At 39.5% G+C, this 18,641-nt stretch overlaps 1 protein-coding gene across 1 annotated transcript; it reads right to left on the reverse strand.

Moving 5' to 3' along the window:
- Positions 1-16,374: 16,374 nt before the first annotated feature.
- On the reverse strand, positions 16,375-18,641 carry LOC308099456 (small ribosomal subunit protein uS17-like; the record flags this gene model as incomplete). Its single annotated transcript, XM_080448201.1, has 5 exons — positions 16,375-16,554; positions 17,053-17,179; positions 17,450-17,525; positions 17,773-17,935; positions 18,511-18,641. The coding sequence occupies 5 exons, from the start codon at positions 18,639-18,641 to the stop codon at positions 16,431-16,433; spliced, it is 621 nt and encodes a 206-aa protein (XP_080304327.1). The 3' UTR covers positions 16,375-16,430.

An 18,641-nucleotide genomic window follows, 5' to 3' on the forward strand; every position in this document is an offset into this window, starting at 1 on the left:
ATGCACCAACTTGGGAGTGCATTACTCATGCATTCATGCATTACAGAAGACTCTGTTAACCTTGTTGATGAATGAATTGATGCTGAAATTAAATGTGATATGTGGACATGGGATGAAAATAACATTAGGTGAGACTTTTTCTTTATCACATCAGAAGTGGGCCGGTCAAGGCATTAAATGCCAGGACCACATTTTTGTCCCAGTCCAGCCCTGCTGAAAGATAAAACCTGTCATCATTTGGGGGATAGAAGTTGAAGGTGAAATTTAGGTCTGAGAATGATATACCATGCATGTACTTTAGGCTACATTATTTCCGGCCATTTACCAAAGCACTTTTTTTTTTTTTTTACACTTTGGAAAAAACACCAATTTACGTTGAGGTGCCCACTGGACCTGTATCCGTCTGGGGTTACAGGAGCCTTTTACATAGGAAGGGGCAAAACCCCCGAAGGTTTTTTATCCCTAGTCTACATAATTTGAGCATATCTGTCCAGACTGTGAGCCTACCAACGCCTTATTCATAAACCTATACACGCTAAAATTCGGGGATATAGTTAAGCTACAAACGCTGATGATTATGTACAAAGCTTACAATAAACAACTTCCATATTGTCTTCAGAAGCTGTTTGAGATAAAAAAGACCCAGTATGAACTTAGAAACACAGGCATGTTTGAAGCAACCTGGGCAAGAACCAACACTAAAACACATTGTGTATCTGTGAAAGGGGTAGGTTTGTGGAACTGCTGTGAAGGGGAATTAAGGTTATGCAGTTCAATCTATATGTTTAAAAAAAAAATTAAAAACAAGACTATTAACATGTATAGAGAGGTTATATGATCATGTATTATTATAAAATTAAACTAGAACAAAAATAAAACAAAAAATAATAATGTTATAATATAAAAAATCATGTATTACATGTATAACAATACATGTGATCATGCATTGTATTGTTTATTGTTATTATGTATTGAGGCAAAATCCTTTGTTTCTGTATTTCTGTTTGTTTCTTCTGTTTTTTCTTTTCTTTTTACTTTTTTGAGACTGAAATTATTTTCCTAAATTGTCATGTATGTAAGTGTTGAAAGGGTAAGCAAAATAAGCTATTTTAGCTTCAGCTTATACCTTTTTTGGTCATAACTATGTTATATTTATTTATTATTATTGTTTTATGCGAATGGAGCATATTGTTTTTTTGCATAGTAAAAATGATCAAAATAAAAACTTGCAAAGTGAAGTGAAAAAGTGACTGACAGACAGACAGACAGACAGACAGACAGACAGACAACTTTACAATATTTAGCTTATTGTGTGGCTATAAACTTTGCAGTATAAATATAGTATAAAGCATGTGATAGTCATATGGAGCGCAACACAGCAAGCTTCACTGAGCTTGAAAGCTTGATAGCATTCATAATAAAGAATCGTTTGTGGGACTAACTGTGGAGCAATACCCATAACATCCAACTCTAATAATAAATAGCGCTAAGACAAGCAATAAAGAAGCTGAAGCATCAAAGAAGTTCTACAGAGGCTGTGACGGGAAAACACTGCCTCTCTATGCCAGCGTTTTTTTCTGCCTGACCTTATCAGTAAAACACCATTGTTCATTTAGTCAGGGGTCTCTGTTCTATCACAAAGAGCCCTCAGACAATGTTCGCAGGCCAAACGCTTGCCTCTTGCATAGGAGCTGTCAGTCCTATGATGCATGACATTTGTATAACATTACTGGGGTGACGGCCTGGGGTCAAAGTGATCACAGTGGAAGAAAGACAGTGGGCCAAGCCTCTGGACAAGTCTTGAACTTCAGTCGACAAGAAGAAAGCTCAGGTCAAATAACACTTAGATATGCATCTTTGGCCCTTACTTGACCATAAAGTATTTGAAAGGGACTCAAAACAGTTGCTTAATATCCCCCCCTATAATCTCCACAGCAGAGCAGATGCATGATGGTTCTTGGGAGACCACAACGAGTGTCATATCCATGTATTAAATATGTATATTCATCTGTAATTCCCACTTCAGCCACAGATTCACAAATGTAATGTTTCCCAGAAGTTCAGAAAATCTAATATAAAAGTTTACGTGATTGACATGGAGGGATAGCGATGAATTAAAACTTCTTTTTTTTAAGTAAAATAAATTAACTTAGATTCTTCGCTTCTAGGCAGTTCATTTAGCCTCGAATGTCACTGAGAAATAACCATGAGACAACAACAACATGGGGTAACCTGTGTTTACTGCCATAAATGTATAAACATGTATATACTGGGAAGTTAAAGACAGTACCAAGTCAATATAATGAAACAACGTTGACAGAAATAGCCTACATGGTTAATTAAGTTCAATCCCGTCAATGCTTTGGTATTTGGAAACAAATAAGTGACCATTTCTAAAAACAAAACTCCTCAGAATGTAGGGGACAGTCTACTGAAAAAACGAAACCCTGAAAGATTTATGAGTATGAATTCAAATTAATCGCCCTTTAAAGTTCTTATTGTCAATACCAAACCAATGAACAGGACCCGTACTCTGCTTTTTTTTAAAAATGGTATTTTTACCATAAGCCAAAGCAAACATGGAAACCTCATCACTGTGCGAGCAAAGGTTAGGGGAGGAGTCCTTCCTCTCTGCATATCTCCTCCTGATTACCGGGAAAGGGTCATCATCTCCTGACATCCCTTTGTGTCTGCAGTATTGACGGAAAAGATGTTTATTTCCCCAGGTCAGGCTGCTTGTGACCAATCAGGGGAATGTACAGTAGGTCCTCGCCAGTGATGGAAACTAAGCAACCAAGTACATTCGCTCAAGTACTTACTTTACTTTAATATTTGCGTTTTGTAATACTTTATACTTAAACTCCACTGCAATTATTTGAAAACTTTAGTTTAGTTACTAGTTACTTTGCAGATTTAGATTATTATCACAAAACATACATTACTAACCCTATTATAACCCTATATTATTACTATCTACAAGCTTGTAGATCAGATATTCTCGAAAAAGTCGTACACATTTTTTGAAACATTTGAGTAGTTTTATTTTTGTACTTTAAGTATATATTGATGCCAATAATTTTGTACTTTTACTCAAGTCAAATTTTGAATACTTGTAACAGAGTATTTATATATTGTGGTATTGCTACTTTTACTTAAGTAAGAAATCTCAGTACTTCCACCACTGGTCCTCGCCAAGGTCTGATATGGACTTGGTCCAACATCCATGTACTGACTTTAGAGACAACGTGAGCATGGTCACATCTCCAGGAAGGAGTCCTTATTGTGCTTATGCTTTTGTAGTCTGCATGGGCTCCTCTCACATTCCAGCCTAATGTCAACATGGTCATTTTCCCTCAGATGTCACCACTATTTACAATAGACAATTGTTAGAGTATTAAAAAAAAGAAAAGAAAATAAGAAGATGATTTATGTGTTGATTCCTGTTTATGTGTGCATTCTGTTGTGTGGAGCTGTTTGATATATTTTTAGCATCGGGATAGGTCACGTTTACTGTGCTGTTATGATTACTCTAGGCCTGACCCAAGAAGGCACTGTTAAAGATATTTGTTTAGAGGATACAACTGTGCCTAGACATTATATTTAACATCTGGGGTTTATCTTTGCATGTTTTGAGAATGAGGAATATTACATTAGCCAGCAGCAGCATCCGCTTGTCCGAATTTAGCAGTGGCCTGGAAAAGCAGAAAACGTGCTACAATTAATATCCGACAGTAGGTAGTATCATAAAGAAATATGTAAATAATATGAACGTGAATGTGAGTTGAAGGCTCTTCAAAGTGTGTAGGGACACTCCACCAGAGGTGCCCTTGTGTTGCCTTTGGCAGTGACTTATAATCAACTATAATTGTCGTGGGTGAATCGGGAGTAGTCTTTTAAGTTTTAACAAATTAAACCCTAGTATACTTTGTTGACCGGGGCCCCCCAGGGGTCCTTTTTCCCCTCTACTACACCAAATCTCGTTGCCGAAAACAGCCTTTCTACAAGCTCGTGTTGCAATGCACGTTGAGAGCTTGTTGAACAAGCCCAGAATAGGGATGCTAGGGTTCATGTGGTTACGTTTGAAAGTGTATAAAAGTCCCATAGGGAGCAAAAAAAAAGTTTTGTTTTGTTTTTAAAGATGAGTCCCTGGACAGTGTCCCTGGACACGATCCTGTCTGTGTGTTGGCGGGGAGTGGAATAACAGGATAAATAGTGAGTAGGATGTGAGCCACCCAACTTTGACCTCCATCTGCACTGCTTCCTGTCCAAAGCTCCCTGGGTGGGACTCCCTCCAGGCTGCTAAAACCCCACACATTATCTACTATTCCCCAATCATGTCTCCAATTATGCATGGCATGCCGTCTCACTGGCTGTATACATTTCTCAGGGTGCTGGTGTTGGGGACTGGTGTGATAACATCGTCAGCCTGGCTGTTGTAGTAAGGATTTGTTGCAGTTGGGTTGTTGCCACCGCAGATTTTAATCTGAAGTTATGGAGCAGGAAATTAAAAATGGGCTCCAGAACACATATCAAATGAGTGGAAATAGTTAGTAAATCCATTCAATAGTCAAATATTGTTCTTGTTTCCCTAAAAGATATCTTAGCTCAGGGATCATTGCTGCACTTTGCCCTAATGGAAACAAGATGATTTTAACACCAAGATGTTTTGGGAAACCACGCACTGCCCAATTGTGTTTATATTCATTCTGATCCATGCATTTACTGTTATCTCAGTGACTAACAGGGACAGCTTATGCAGTTCTTAGAGAAAATAAAATGGATTTATAGGATCAGGATTGTCTTATTATGGCATTTTAAAAGATTTGGGGATAAAACCACAAATGTTTCCAATTGACGTGATAAATGTTTGGAAATTTGACTTGAAAAGATAGTGGGAAAAGGGAGCTTAAAATGTAGAGCAGGATAAACACAGAGTAAGGTTTTACTGAAAACAACATCGTGAGAACAATGGATGAGGAGATGTTGATAACACCAACTACAGAGTACAATCCTCAGTGTTAACACAATTTTAACACTGAAAGTGTAAAAATAGACCCAAATGGAACCATCCATTTTACCATTTCAGAGTTAAATGAGCAGAACATTTGTCTGTGTAGATCAATCCATGGGATAATCTGATTGGAGTTTACAGTATAATTTCCTTCATTTGCCAATTAGAGCGAGTCTAATCTTTATGAATGGAGTTCAATCAGATGTATGTATCTCGCCACATCTACACATAGACAATCCCCTCAGGAAGTGTGTGCACTGGTACAAGCTAGGGAAGTTTACTCTTCTGCTCAACAGATCAATGTTTATCTTGGGGCCACCTCAAAGAGACACACAGGGGCTTTGATTTTATTTGTGTTTATCTTTTATATTGTGTTCATGTTTCCTCACAATATTTTGTTTTAAAATTAAATATATAAGCTGCTGTTCCTTGAGTCTTGTGTAGACCATACATCTCACTTCTTCAGTTCTCATTTTTTGGACTCTGTGACATTATATGGATTCCCACTACTTGGTGTGACTTCCTTGTAGAGGAATATCACTGACCATGGAGCATCGTCACTTTCCTGTGGCTAATGACCTTGCTGCATCATCTCAGGAGGATGATCCCCACTTGTTTGGTCTGTGCTTGTATGGAAAATATATGGTTGTTTCAAGGGAAAGGTAAATCACCTGGGAAAGGTAAATGTTCATTCAGGAAGCATGCAGCCAACGTGTTGATAGCAGGATGGATGGTTGCCTCCAACCAGGTTTCCTACTCTAAAACCTATGCTCAGCATTTTTGCAGGTGGACATTGAAATCAGCATAACATTGTCCATACACCTTAGTCTTACAATGCAATTCTGAATGTTGTATTTTAGCTTATTTAACAGATTTTCAATGCACAGTATAGGATTTTTCATAGCTGGGTTGAGCTGACACCAACACTCAAATTAATTTGTAGACCTACAGTACTACTCTCACAAATTCACTATAACAATATCAAATGTTTAAACATTATTATTCAACTTTCAAAGGCTAAATAGGAAAGTGCCAACGTTGTCTTCAGAGACTCAACAGTTAACCATTTCCTTGCTTTGAACTGAGGTGGTCTTCGAGATGAAATCTATCTTAAGATAAGGTGATTTACTGTTTGTTTTAGTTGAGGGGCGAAAATGCAGAGTTTGTTTGCTCTTGTGAATGTTTGGGATTTGTCCTTATCTTTATCGCGTCTCACACATTACAGTGAAAGACTCATGTTCTTCTGGGGGCCAGTCACACAATGGGACAAGGTTATCTGTTGTGTCCATGGATGGAGTTGTTTCCTCGTGGCTTTGTCCCTTTGCCCTGTTTTGATATTGAGTGAAAAGACATGCAATTCTAACCCTATAGCCTACTAATCTATTCTCAATCAAGAAGCCACATTCTAGAATTTGTATTCATGGTATACAGTATATTTTAGGGCTACTTAGTTAATTTACTATGAAAAGTTAATTAACATAGAAAATCAACCAATTCACATTGTTTTTAGACTCAACAAACTCACAACACGTTGTGTGCTTATTGTAGATCTGCTATTTTCGGTGTTCACCATCATACAACTATGAGTATTAATCAGTCTTAAGGCTTTAGTCTAATGTGGATATCAGTTGACACAGTATTCTCAATCTCTAATGCGTTGTATTCACTCTAGTGCTGTGTCCTTGATTTGTACAGTACAGCACTAAATAATGCTTGTCTCCTCAAAGTATTTCATTTACCATCCAACTTGGAAGAGGAATCTAGCGGAAGTAATAATAGTCCAATTAAAGCAGCACAGTGAGAACTAGGACACTGTGACAGTATCATATTCAATTGGTGGGAACCAAGGTCACGTGAGCAGTGGATGTTGTTTTCTCATTAGACCAATAGTACTCAGTGAGCATTTGTTTTTACTGTTTTTAAACACACTTGTACACAAATGAAATATAGCTGTCCAGGGAGAGACAGTTATTATCAGTGTTTGCAGACAGGCAACTTTACTGCTTCGAATAAGAAGCAGTTTGTATGTGTTACGGTTGCATCCAAAATGCAAGCCATTGACAGACTCTTACCTGTGCAACTTATTCTTTCTTCTTGTTATAAAATAAAGAAGTTGCATGACTACTACGGTTCACTGAGATGACTGAGATTCATATCCCCATTTTTTTGGTTATCTGATAACATGTTCAATACACAAAAGGGACAAAGCAACTTCATTATCTGCAATCATGCAAAACATGAAAAACTATATATTTCAATCAAAGGAAGAAAAAGAAAATCGGAGTTCTCCATGACTGACCTAAAATACCAGAAGCACAGTAGCTGTCTGTGTGCTCTGATATGAAATGAGATACATCAATTGAGGCAAGATGGCGAGATTGATTACTGCGAGTTTCCCATGGTCCCGTCTCTCCAGGGAGAGACTTGCTGCAGCACTGCGTGGGTCTCTCAACTGTCATTATTGCCAATGCAAGCCACAATAGGTCAGGGAGATGAGATAACATTGTCAGTGGCGAAGCAGCAGGTGAGAGGCTCAACAGGGCGTGATTAGGTATCCGGGTCCCAGGGTGTAGCATTGCCTTTGGCCCTCAGGGGCTCTGCCTCGCCATCTGCCAGGGAGAATTCCTCCTGCTGCAGGGGATAGCTCACTGTTCGCTGTTGCTGTGGGGCGTCGCTTTGCCTTTCTCCGGTTACCTTTACAGAACAAATTGTTGCAGTTTAAGTATTAAATCTTATGATGCTGCTTAGGTCAAAAGGCTTTAGGAAGCCTGGAGTAGTGTACTGAGATTGCAAACAATTTGTGTATTCAAATATGGAAATAAACAGAGTTTGCACACTGACAGCGGCCATTAATCTTTGAAAACAAAAATGTGTACAGGGTGCTGATAAAACAGTCAGTGTGCAGACTCTGTTTATTTCTACAAGGTTTAAGATTCGCAGCCATATATACAGTTCTATATTTACTATACTTTATGCATTCAAATTCCCAATTTGTCTTTTGAGCAGGAATAACAGAGCATTTCACATTGCACCATGAGTGTCAGCTGCATTCCAGTTACAGGCAAAAGGCAGCTGGTATTGACCATGACAAGTGAAAGTAGCTTCTGTCATCTCGTAGTTAGATATGTGGTCCAGATTATGGCACTTTTCAGCTTTTAGATTTCATAAGTCCAGTGTGAGCCCATCAGTCACATGGGAGTGCACCCCAGGGAAGCTGTCATGACAGCCATGCTGGATGGTTCACACATGACCCAAGAGAAGACACCCTGTACTGTTGACCTTCCAGCACCAGAAACCCTTTCATCTCACATCATGGTATAAAACTGCACATATCCACCACACTTGCCAAACATCACTCTGTCTGACAGGCAGACATGTCTGGACACGAGAATATTAAATTAGGACCCTGCCGTGTCTCCTTTAAAGTTATGAGCATGTGTTTATACAGTAGGAGGGAGACGTTGGTCCAATGCCCAGTTTCTCACCATTTGAGAGATACGTTTCCTAACTGCTATGATAAACAGCAATCGATCAGGGTTTTATACAGGGGATTCAATACTTGAATATGTTGATATATTGTATATCTTCAATATTACATGAAACAATAAGCAGAATCAATTGTCGTGTACGTTGCAAGTACATAGTTTAACAAGTGTTAAACTATGTATTTGAAATTTTTCACTTGTCAATAAACATTTGGGGGAGAAATGGTTAGGGAAATGATATGGCAAAGCTTTGCGCAACATGAACATAAATGTTTACTTTTGTTTATTTATTCACTCTGTGTTTCAGAAGCCCCGGGACCACCAGGACCTCTCCAGGTTTGTAACTCAGAGAGTGTACAAATGCATTAGTTTTTTTTGGTACACTTTCAGAATTAAATGAACACATATAGATTGGGGTCCCACCCAGACCCAGAGATAAAATTGTATCAAATGGGGGTCCGTGGCTTAATCCTATCAAACTGGGGGTTTGATAGCATTAGGAAAAAAGAAAAAAGAAGAAAAAAAAGGTTGACAACCACTGGGATGAATGATGTGTGCAGTGGAGGCCACATATGGTGCATCGCTTAAAATCAGTTAGGCGTCATGGTGCTATTGTTGGTACCAGATACTGATAACCATGACCAGTACCTCTGACCCTAGAGTCATAGATCTTGGCATGCTAATTATTGCACCATATCAACTTCTTTCACTGAGACCAAACCCCCACTGAACATGATGAAATCCTACAACACATTTAATACATATGGGCATACAGTACTTGTGTAATAAACTTCACCGTGTTCATTACTTCACAGTAAAAATGTGTTAATTTAACCCTCCAAGGCAAGCAATAAATTGATAAATTAAAACCTTTTACTGTACACTGTATAGTGATGTGGTACATTATGTTACAATTTGAATTTGTCCAACCCCAAGTTCTTGATTTAATCCCATGTTCCTGTTCACATTTGAATGGCAGATGACTTGACCAGATGTGGAGAGTGACCTAGCTTTGACCCATAGTGAAGCCCACCAAGTTCCTCTGGATCAGCCCAGAAGTGTGCTGCTGGACATTGATGATGGGTTCAATAGTTGACTGTAGCACAACACGAACAACAATATGAAGTTAGCAGTGACAACAGCATAAATCTACTGCGGAAAAAAACAGTGAAAAACTTGACTTGGTGGCTGATTGAGTGGATGTTATGTTTACTAAGTATATTGTTGCTATCGGGCATCCCCATGTTTCAACTTTTTTGTTTTGTCTTGTTTTTATAAATTAATGCCCTACTTTGTACACAGTTTTGCACAAAAGTATCAAAAATAGCCAATAGTTTCTGTGGGTTTTATAAATATTGAACCATAGAAAAGTATTAATAAGAGCTTGTGATTAATAACTACTAATTGGATCCACTGGAACATAGGTTCTTTTTTTCTATGTTCTGAAAAGTAACAGTTTTGGACATACAAACAATGTAATGTAGTCTACATTACATTGTATGATTAATAATATTAATCCTGTGGGGGTAATTCGGTTTCAGCTTCACCCAGCTGATAGCTAACCTGGCTCCGTCAAATGGAAGAAGCTTGCGACACACATTTTGTTTCACAGCCTTCAAATGCAAATGAGATTTCCGGATGGAGGGGGGTTTACCAGGCTAGCTGATAGCTGCTCAGGTGGAAATAATTAAGCGCTATGGGGGAGGAATTAGGATGCGTGTCTTGCTCATGGACACTTCGATACATAGGCGGGCCTGGGAATCAAACCAGGGACCTTCTGTTTCCCAGGTGGCCTCTCTACTCATTCAGCTATGGCCACCCCACATACAAGGTTTCCACCCGACAGCAACTTCACACAAAGTCTGCATCAAAATTCCCAAAATGATATACTTTAATGCAGGGGGATAGTTTTATATTGCTATCCCAGCCCGAAACCTGAAGCATCTTGTTCATACAAAGGAGGGGGGGGGGGGGGGGTTGTATCTAGCCCAGCCTAGACTCAACTAGATAACACTGCTCCCATCTGTTCAGCTCATCAGGCCTATTTCCATTGTGGCCCCTGTCCCTGCTAGAAAACTTTTTTTTTTTTTTGTGTTGTTGACAGTCTCCAAACAGTCCTGAACAGGGGCCTTGCACAGGACCATCACCAGAAACTCCTGCTGGGCTACCATAAGGTCTTTGTTTTGATAGCAGTCATTGCCTTTGCTGGGTTAACCTTCTAAGCTAACATCTCTGCCATTAGATACACAAGTAAGCACGCCTGCAAGCATGCTTCGTGACACTGGGTAAACATGTTGGGCAAAGCAACCGGAATGTCAAGTGACACGCAGTCAATTTATGGGTAGGAAAATGAGCCAGTTCAAAGAGTTGAGGGCCTACTGGCATTCCTATGCCAGCGAAGAGACCTCCACCCTCTCTCAGCAATGAGCTATTAAAAGGATATTTCCAGAATCCAAGAATGTGGTGACAATTCAGATGAAAAGCTCAAAACTCCTATTACTGGTGTTGACATACAAGATATAGTGTACGAAAACTGGTAGATGGGGAAACACTTTTATATGAGTTACTTAAAAACTTTTTTTTAGCAATTACACTTCATGGTAGTTTCAGAAAAATGTTTTTTTTTGCGTGTGGGGTGGGGGGATGGGGAGAGTAAAGAGTTGGGTTGAAATTGACTGTCCCTGTACTGTCTATCAACTATATCCACAATTAGGGAAACGGTTTGATTCTCTAATAAGACCAGAGGTTGGAAACAAACTGTATACACAGCGATTCAACCTGTTGGCCGTGAGGATATTGCAAGTGGGCCCCCAAATAATTGGCAAAACACTACGATTGTTATAAATAAATAAAAATATTGTGGTACCAAAACTTAAACTAGGAACTAATTAGTGTACTACAGTTCCATTGATCCAAGCCAGAACACAATCACTTGATTGATCATTAAAATAAAGGTGCTCTGAAAATGCATGCAGTCCAACCATTTCATGCATGCAGCCCACCCATGTAGCCCACCCATCTGACCACTTAACACTTTTGAGATTTTTAAGTGGGCCCTGATCCAGAAAAGGTTGGGAACCACTGGTACACCAAAGATTCTTAACACCAAAGATTCTGCTACAGATGCAATAGATAAATTATGTATTCTCACTCATTGGGTATAATTACATTAGATTTAAAGCTTTGATTCACTTTGTCATGTGGAAGCCCAAAGGCAATAGGCAACAATCAAGTAATTTGTACCACTGAAACACAAGAAAAGTACACAATAAATATTGTAAATCATCTACAGGATCATTAAAAATTTGCCCTTTGTCTCCTTTAAATAAACATGCTTACAAATTAAAGAACAGACAAACAATAATACCATAGTTTTAATTTGCTAGACGTGGTTATTGAAGCTCTCTGCCTCTATTTAATCAACACTAACACAAAAACATAATATACCAGAATCTAAATCTTTGACAGTGATAGATAGATTGTGGGGATCAATAAAAACTTATTTGGTTACCAAATTCTGTGTAATGTATAATTTCACCAAGTCAACACTATATCTTAGCAAAGGACCCACTTCTGGTTGTCATTACCTCACATGACGTATTACCTCAAGTGTTAAAGATGAGCACAAACCAAACAAGTTTTCACAACAGCAGTGATTCATTACTCTGTGTGACAGATTCCTGTTGTATACTGAGGCCTTGTGAGGGGTCAACCCTCTGCGTCCAGACAAACACTCTCTGGGAGCATGCACTCTTGTGGGATCGGGTGTCCAGCTGTGCTCTCTTTCGCTCCCTGGGGTGTCTGCTGGTGAGATGGTCTGTTCTCCACAGAACACCCTCCTTCTTCACCACAGTCTCATAGAAGGCTGTGGGGAGCTGGAGCTTTATGGGAAAGCCCCAGTAGAGTGTGAATATTTGTAATGTTCCCCAGCTGACACATTGTTGTGGTTAAATACTGAAGCAAGGGTGCAGGGTTGTTGGGATGTTTGCTATTGCAGTAACAGCATCTATCTATTGCTATCAGAATATAGAGCTATAAACGCAAAACAATAATAATGATAATGTCATGCCCGAAATAGGAATGCCAGGTAGAAAGTTGTCATGTGATGAGCCCACATAGAAAAGTTTGGGTTCACAAATAAACCACTTTCACCCCTTCACATGACCACCATATGGCCCCCACATTTACTCAGACACTGAGGTCCACATTCACTCAGACACTGAGGCCCACAGCCCCACATTCACTCAGACACTGAGGCCCACATTCACTCAGACACTGAGGCCCACAGCCCCACATTCACTCAGACACTGAGGCCCACAGCCCCACATTCACTCAGACACTGAGTAAAGAAGCTCCCTCAGCATTGTTGGTGACACCGACCCATCAGAAAGTGTCTCTCTATTGGAAATAGAGAGACACATGCACATGACTCAACAGATGCATACTTTTGTACACAGTTCATACTGACATCAATTCTTGTTAGTAGTTAGAAGTTATTAGTGTTTTTGTCTGAATCTCAGACTCTGTTTAGCATAACCAAACCACCACCAGTAATGGATGGAGATGGAGCAAAAGTAAATGCAATGCCAGATTAATCAACATTCATTTACACAAATAAAATAAACAAGTATTACAAAAGTCAGGGGACGTTTTCAGTGATTTATTGAAGACGGTTATTTATTTTCTGGTCTATTAATACTATTACGATAGAAAACGAAAAGCTTTTTTAATGTAGGCTTAATGTGAATTTTACTAGGAGAAAAGAATCATGTAGGAAATGTATCTTTTTGGTTTTATGTTGAGAATAACTTGCTATTATATTCTGCTCAAGAGCCACAAAAGTTCTGTCGGGTTCAAGGTATAATTGTTATTTGCCGCCCTCTGCTGGTAGCCACACGGTGAGACACTGCCTCATTTCAGCATTGGCCCTTCTCCAGTACTAGAATGCTATATTATGTACAGCAGCATTTGAACCAGTGCTCCAAATATAAACAAATGTATTTGATGTATATGGTTGCTCTAAAAATCTACTAAACTATTGTTAATATCGCATCACCTTGTGTATATTTTGAATTTAAATGTTCTACTATTGTATATTACACACATTGAGATTTTAACAAAGAAATTGCGAATGAAGCTTTTTTTGTTTTTAATAGATCCTGCTTCCATGGCCTACTAGAAAGCGGCTAATTGAGGCACTGTTCTCTGCTTTGGACCATTGGACATTCTATACAGAAAATACTCAGCTATAGATGGGTTTCCGCGCGACGTCATCACAGAGCAGAGTGCGCAATCTGCGCATGCGGGTGGTAGAACGAACCAGAAGCGCCATTCACTCTGTTGTTTTTTCGGGATTTAGATAGGCATAATGCTGCTATTTTAGGCATAATAGGCATAATGCTGCTATTATATACAAACAGATCCAACTTCCGACAAATCATTTTTATTGAGTAAAGAAGATATTACAAACTGCATCATTTAATCTACTTTCATTAAACCTGGTGAAGACCATTTCTTTTATGAGTGTACATTTGACTAGAGCTGCTGCGGGTAATAGCGCCCTCTACTGCTCAACCCTCCACTGCGCGCGCATCATCCTCTCATGTTTACAAACAGGAAACTCATCTATAAACTTTGGACTGGAACATGTGGACTGATTTTCCCTTTTCCACCGCTAGATGGTGGTAAAGAGTGCAGTATTACCAATGACGTAATTTCTCTCAAAGTTAAAAGCCCTGGAAGTTTATATGGTTCTCGCCGGGTGCAGTGGCGTGCGCCTGTAATCCAAGCTACTGGGAGGCTGAAGCTGGCGGATCGTTTGAGCTCAGGAGTTCTGAGCTGCAGTGGACTATGTCGATCGGGTGTCCGCACTAAGTTCGGTATCGATATGGAGCTCCTGGGGGAGCCCGGGACCACCAGGTCGCCTAAGGAGGGGTGAACCGGCCCAGGTCGGAAACGGAGCAGGTCAAAGCCCCCGTGCCGCTCAGTAGTGGGTTCGCGCCCGTGAATAGACACTGTAGTGCAGCCTGAGCAATACAGCGAGACCCAGTTTTTTATGCCCCCTGTAATACAAAGCTGTTTTCACTAATTCACTCAGTCCTGATTGACACTTAATTCATTGAACGTTGATTGAGTAGAATTGTTTTTCCGCTGAAAACATTAGCCTCAGAACGAGGCGTCTCACTCTCTTTAGATTAGAATATCAATACTGAAAACATGGTCTACTGTAAAAGGAGGATGAACTCAACTAACACTCATGCATCAATTAACAACAGATGTATTTGGGTGTTCCCTGTTCAGCGTTATACGTACAGTACCTATTTGTAATGTAATAGTCTTATAAACATGTGAGATTGTGTTCTACATCGCCTCCTATTAGAACATACAACATACAACATTTGTTACAAAAAATAACAAAGGCTACTTTATATTTATCACTTCCCTAAACCATGGGTCCATTGCAAGCTGTCTGTCTTTTTATTTTTAACATTTCGGCAACTTTCTTGCGGCTAGGGGAGAGATCAGCATGTTTTTGTATTTTTATTTATAGTTTTAATTAGGAGTTTACCCCCTTATTTAAAATTATCTTTTGCAGTGGAAAACTAGTGCCTATATATAATACACTCTCTCAGGACTGTTCGATGATTGAGATTGTGCAAGTCTGCTTTCAAGTTTTGTGCCCCGCAGCCTGGAACACCTACAGGGTTTGCCTTAAGTACACCTCTCTTGATCCCCATGGTTACTTTCAGTTGGATGTATCAACTTCGTTCAATCTAAATTGCAGCTGTTATTTTATTTATTTTAAATAATCTTGGCACCACTGGAAAAGAGGGTCTCAGCCCGCAGTGTTTTCCGATAATTAAATAAAGGTTGAATTGAAATCGTCAGAGCAGTTCTCAAAATCGGCTCCAGGGATCCTCCGAGTTCGTTGGTGGTGGAAGTGTTCCAAATGGACCCTGACACAGGTCTGTAACTGATTGTACAAATGGAACTATTCAGTTTGAGGTCCTTGAAATGTAGAAGTTTAGAACCACTGCCATAAAGTACCATTAATAAATCCAATTATAGATCTTGTATGGCAATGCTGTAATTTTCTTTGCAGAGCAACAATTTATAACAGGATACAAATCTCAGATTTTCAGGGTGGTAAGTTAACCCAGGGATCATCACGGTAATATTATGCATGCAATACATTTCTCCCATTATTGGTTGTCATAATAATCTCTTCATTTTAGGGTTATCAATTGAGGGAAAAGTCCATATTAATACTATGGGATAAGAAAAGTGATTGATTCTTAAATCATTGGGTTAACTCCCAGCTGTGCATTAACCCTGCCCATGAGTATATTTACCACATGCGACTCCACTGAGAATCCCATTTAAGTGCAACCTCCTTTTCCAACTCAGTATATATTTAACGCCTAAAGAAAAAGTCAAGTCTTAGCATTATCTCCAGCCACAGAACACATTGGACCCCTTATTTGAATGATAATATCACCTTACAGTTGTAAAGCAAACTTCTTTAAGCCTAATCAGTGATACAAATTGGTTGCACCTGACGAGATAGCAGTAGATCTAGATTTATTGACAGCCCTTTCTAGACTAGAACTGTACACTAGGAAAGTGATTCTGCAATTGCTGTAATTTGGGGCAATGAAGATTTAGAACCACTAAGGATGTTGTGTCATCCTTTCAACATTACTTGTGTAATTGTACCGCTTTGCAATCTGTTGGTATTCAATCAAAAAATAAATATTTGTGTTGATAATGTTGGGTGTAAAACTGTGACAAGAGCCAAATGGCATATTTGGTTTATATGCCGCTGAGCTTTCAGAGTATGTCAAACACATTTGAGTCAGAGACAGACTCATCATGGACTACACAATTAACATAACATTTTAATTTTTGACAAAAGTCAGCCAAAAACAGCCATCTTAGAACTTTTGGAATTGCTTCTTGGCTCCAGCTGCCTTTGTTACTTTCAACACTTTGAATCGCACCGTCTTGCTGAGGGGGCGGCACTCTCCGACGATTACGATGTCTCCAACTGTGACGTCTCTGTGGTGGGAGAAGCAGACAACACAATATTGGAACTTCCATATGGCAATTTAATCTTAATTGCTTGTGCATGTGGAGAACAAGTTGCATCAGTATTGCCATTAGGCAGTGTCGTCATAGTCTTGTAGACTTGGAAGACCATCGTGAGAAATACATCATCTGCAGCAAAACAAAGCTTCTACACTCAAATCCCAGTTGCTGGAAAAGCAGTTACGTGAGGCAAGTTATATAAACTTGGCTGGCTGTCCCCAATAACCATCTGCAACCACCTCATAACATGAATGTAAATCTGAACATTATCGTCTAATTGACCCAAAATAATTAGATTGTCATCTTGAACTAACAGGACTTTGACAGTCAAATTCCATTCCAATCTATCAATTAAATAAAATAAAGATACGCCTCAAGTTCTCCACTTCTGGAAACAAGCTCACATCGTTCCCAGGTTAATTTATTGCAGGAACTTTTAATAAGGCTAGTGTAGGAGGTGCCTTGTACCTGAAGGCAGGTGACAGGTGGACAGACAAATTCTTGTGCCTCTTCTCAAAGCGGTTGTATTTGCGAATGTAGTGCAGGTAATCACGTCGGATAATGGTCCTCTGCATCTTCATTTTGGTCACCAAACCTAACAGATAAGACAGGGAAAGAGAATGTTAATACAACTGCAGATGCTAAAGCCATGCAGACATTAACCAAAAACAGTCAATTATTCAGAGAATGTACTAATCCAATGTGGATCAATGTCTCTTTAAGCAGGTCTACATCAGTGTTGCCTATAGGCAGTTGTCGTCAGAACCAAAATGGCTTGGAAGACCATCGTGAGAAATATCATTTGAAGACCCTTGACAGTGACAGTAAATGCTGAACTTGTGCTCATGGCACATTGGTGAGTCACCAGAGAGGATACGGCCACGGATGGAGACATTTCCGGTGAAGGGGCATTTCTTGTCAATGTAAGTGCCTTCAATAGCCTAGAGAGAATACAAGAAGATACTTTCCTTTAGCCCTTTATACATTTATAACAGTAAATTCAGGATACAAGTTAAAAATTAACTGCATCAGCTATGCCAATAGGCAGTGTCGTCAGTGCCCGACAGGCTAGGAAGACCATCGTGAGATAAACATCATTTGCAGGTTTGAACTACTACAAAAAGCTATAATCTAACACAATCTGCTCATTCAATATTGCCATTATTTTATTTGATAACTTGATATTACCTCTCTTGGGGTCTTGAAGCCAAGCCCAACATTCTTATGGTAGCGAGGGAGCTTTTCCTTGGACTCCTTGCCACCTTCTGTGGCCAGAACACGCTTCTTGTTCTGGAAAATTGTGGGCTGCTTCTGGTAAGCCCTCTCGGTCTGTGGAATGACACATGAGCAATTTCAGGCCAATTGATTTTTTATATTGATCATGCATGTCCTTAAACAGAATAAGCCGCATCAGTGTTGCCATTTGGCAGTATCGTCAAAGCTTTGTGGGCTTGGAAGACCATCGTGAGAATACATCATATGCAGGGAAATAAAGCTACTACACTAAAATCTCCACTGTAGGAAAAGCCGTTGTACAATGAGGAATTCATTACCATTGTCTAAGTTACATATTGCTTGGTTGTTTGTGTCCAATAGTACTAGAGAACAGAAAATATATGGGATATTTGAAAATTAATCATGTCCGTCACTTAAACTTAAGAGCACTCTCCTACCAAAGTTCTTTAAGTTATACTAGCGAAGCTTGTCATTAATTTTACATTGGTTTGGGGTCATTTGGAACAAACTAGAACATGTGACAACTCCAGTCCAGGAATAACAAATCAAAGGGAGCCCAACATAACTCCAAGCGAAATGTTCGCATAGTTTGTGCCAACAAGTCATTCCTTGTACATTTTTCCACTTCAATAAATCAAACTAGAGTTAAACATTACTCAAAATATCATGAACCTAGAGTCAATCAGTCACAAGGGGCCGGTGAAGGCGGGCGACTCACCGCTGCTGCTGTCTCCGGCGATCAGGGCCGAGCAGTCTGTGAGTCCACATCGCCGTGATGGTAGGGGGCCATCGTAGGAGGAGACGCTGCTAGCGTTGGCCAT

This window comes from Gymnoscopelus braueri, assembly GCF_963280865.1.
Source record: "Gymnoscopelus braueri genome assembly, chromosome: 13".
NCBI lineage: Eukaryota > Metazoa > Chordata > Actinopteri > Myctophiformes > Myctophidae > Gymnoscopelus > Gymnoscopelus braueri.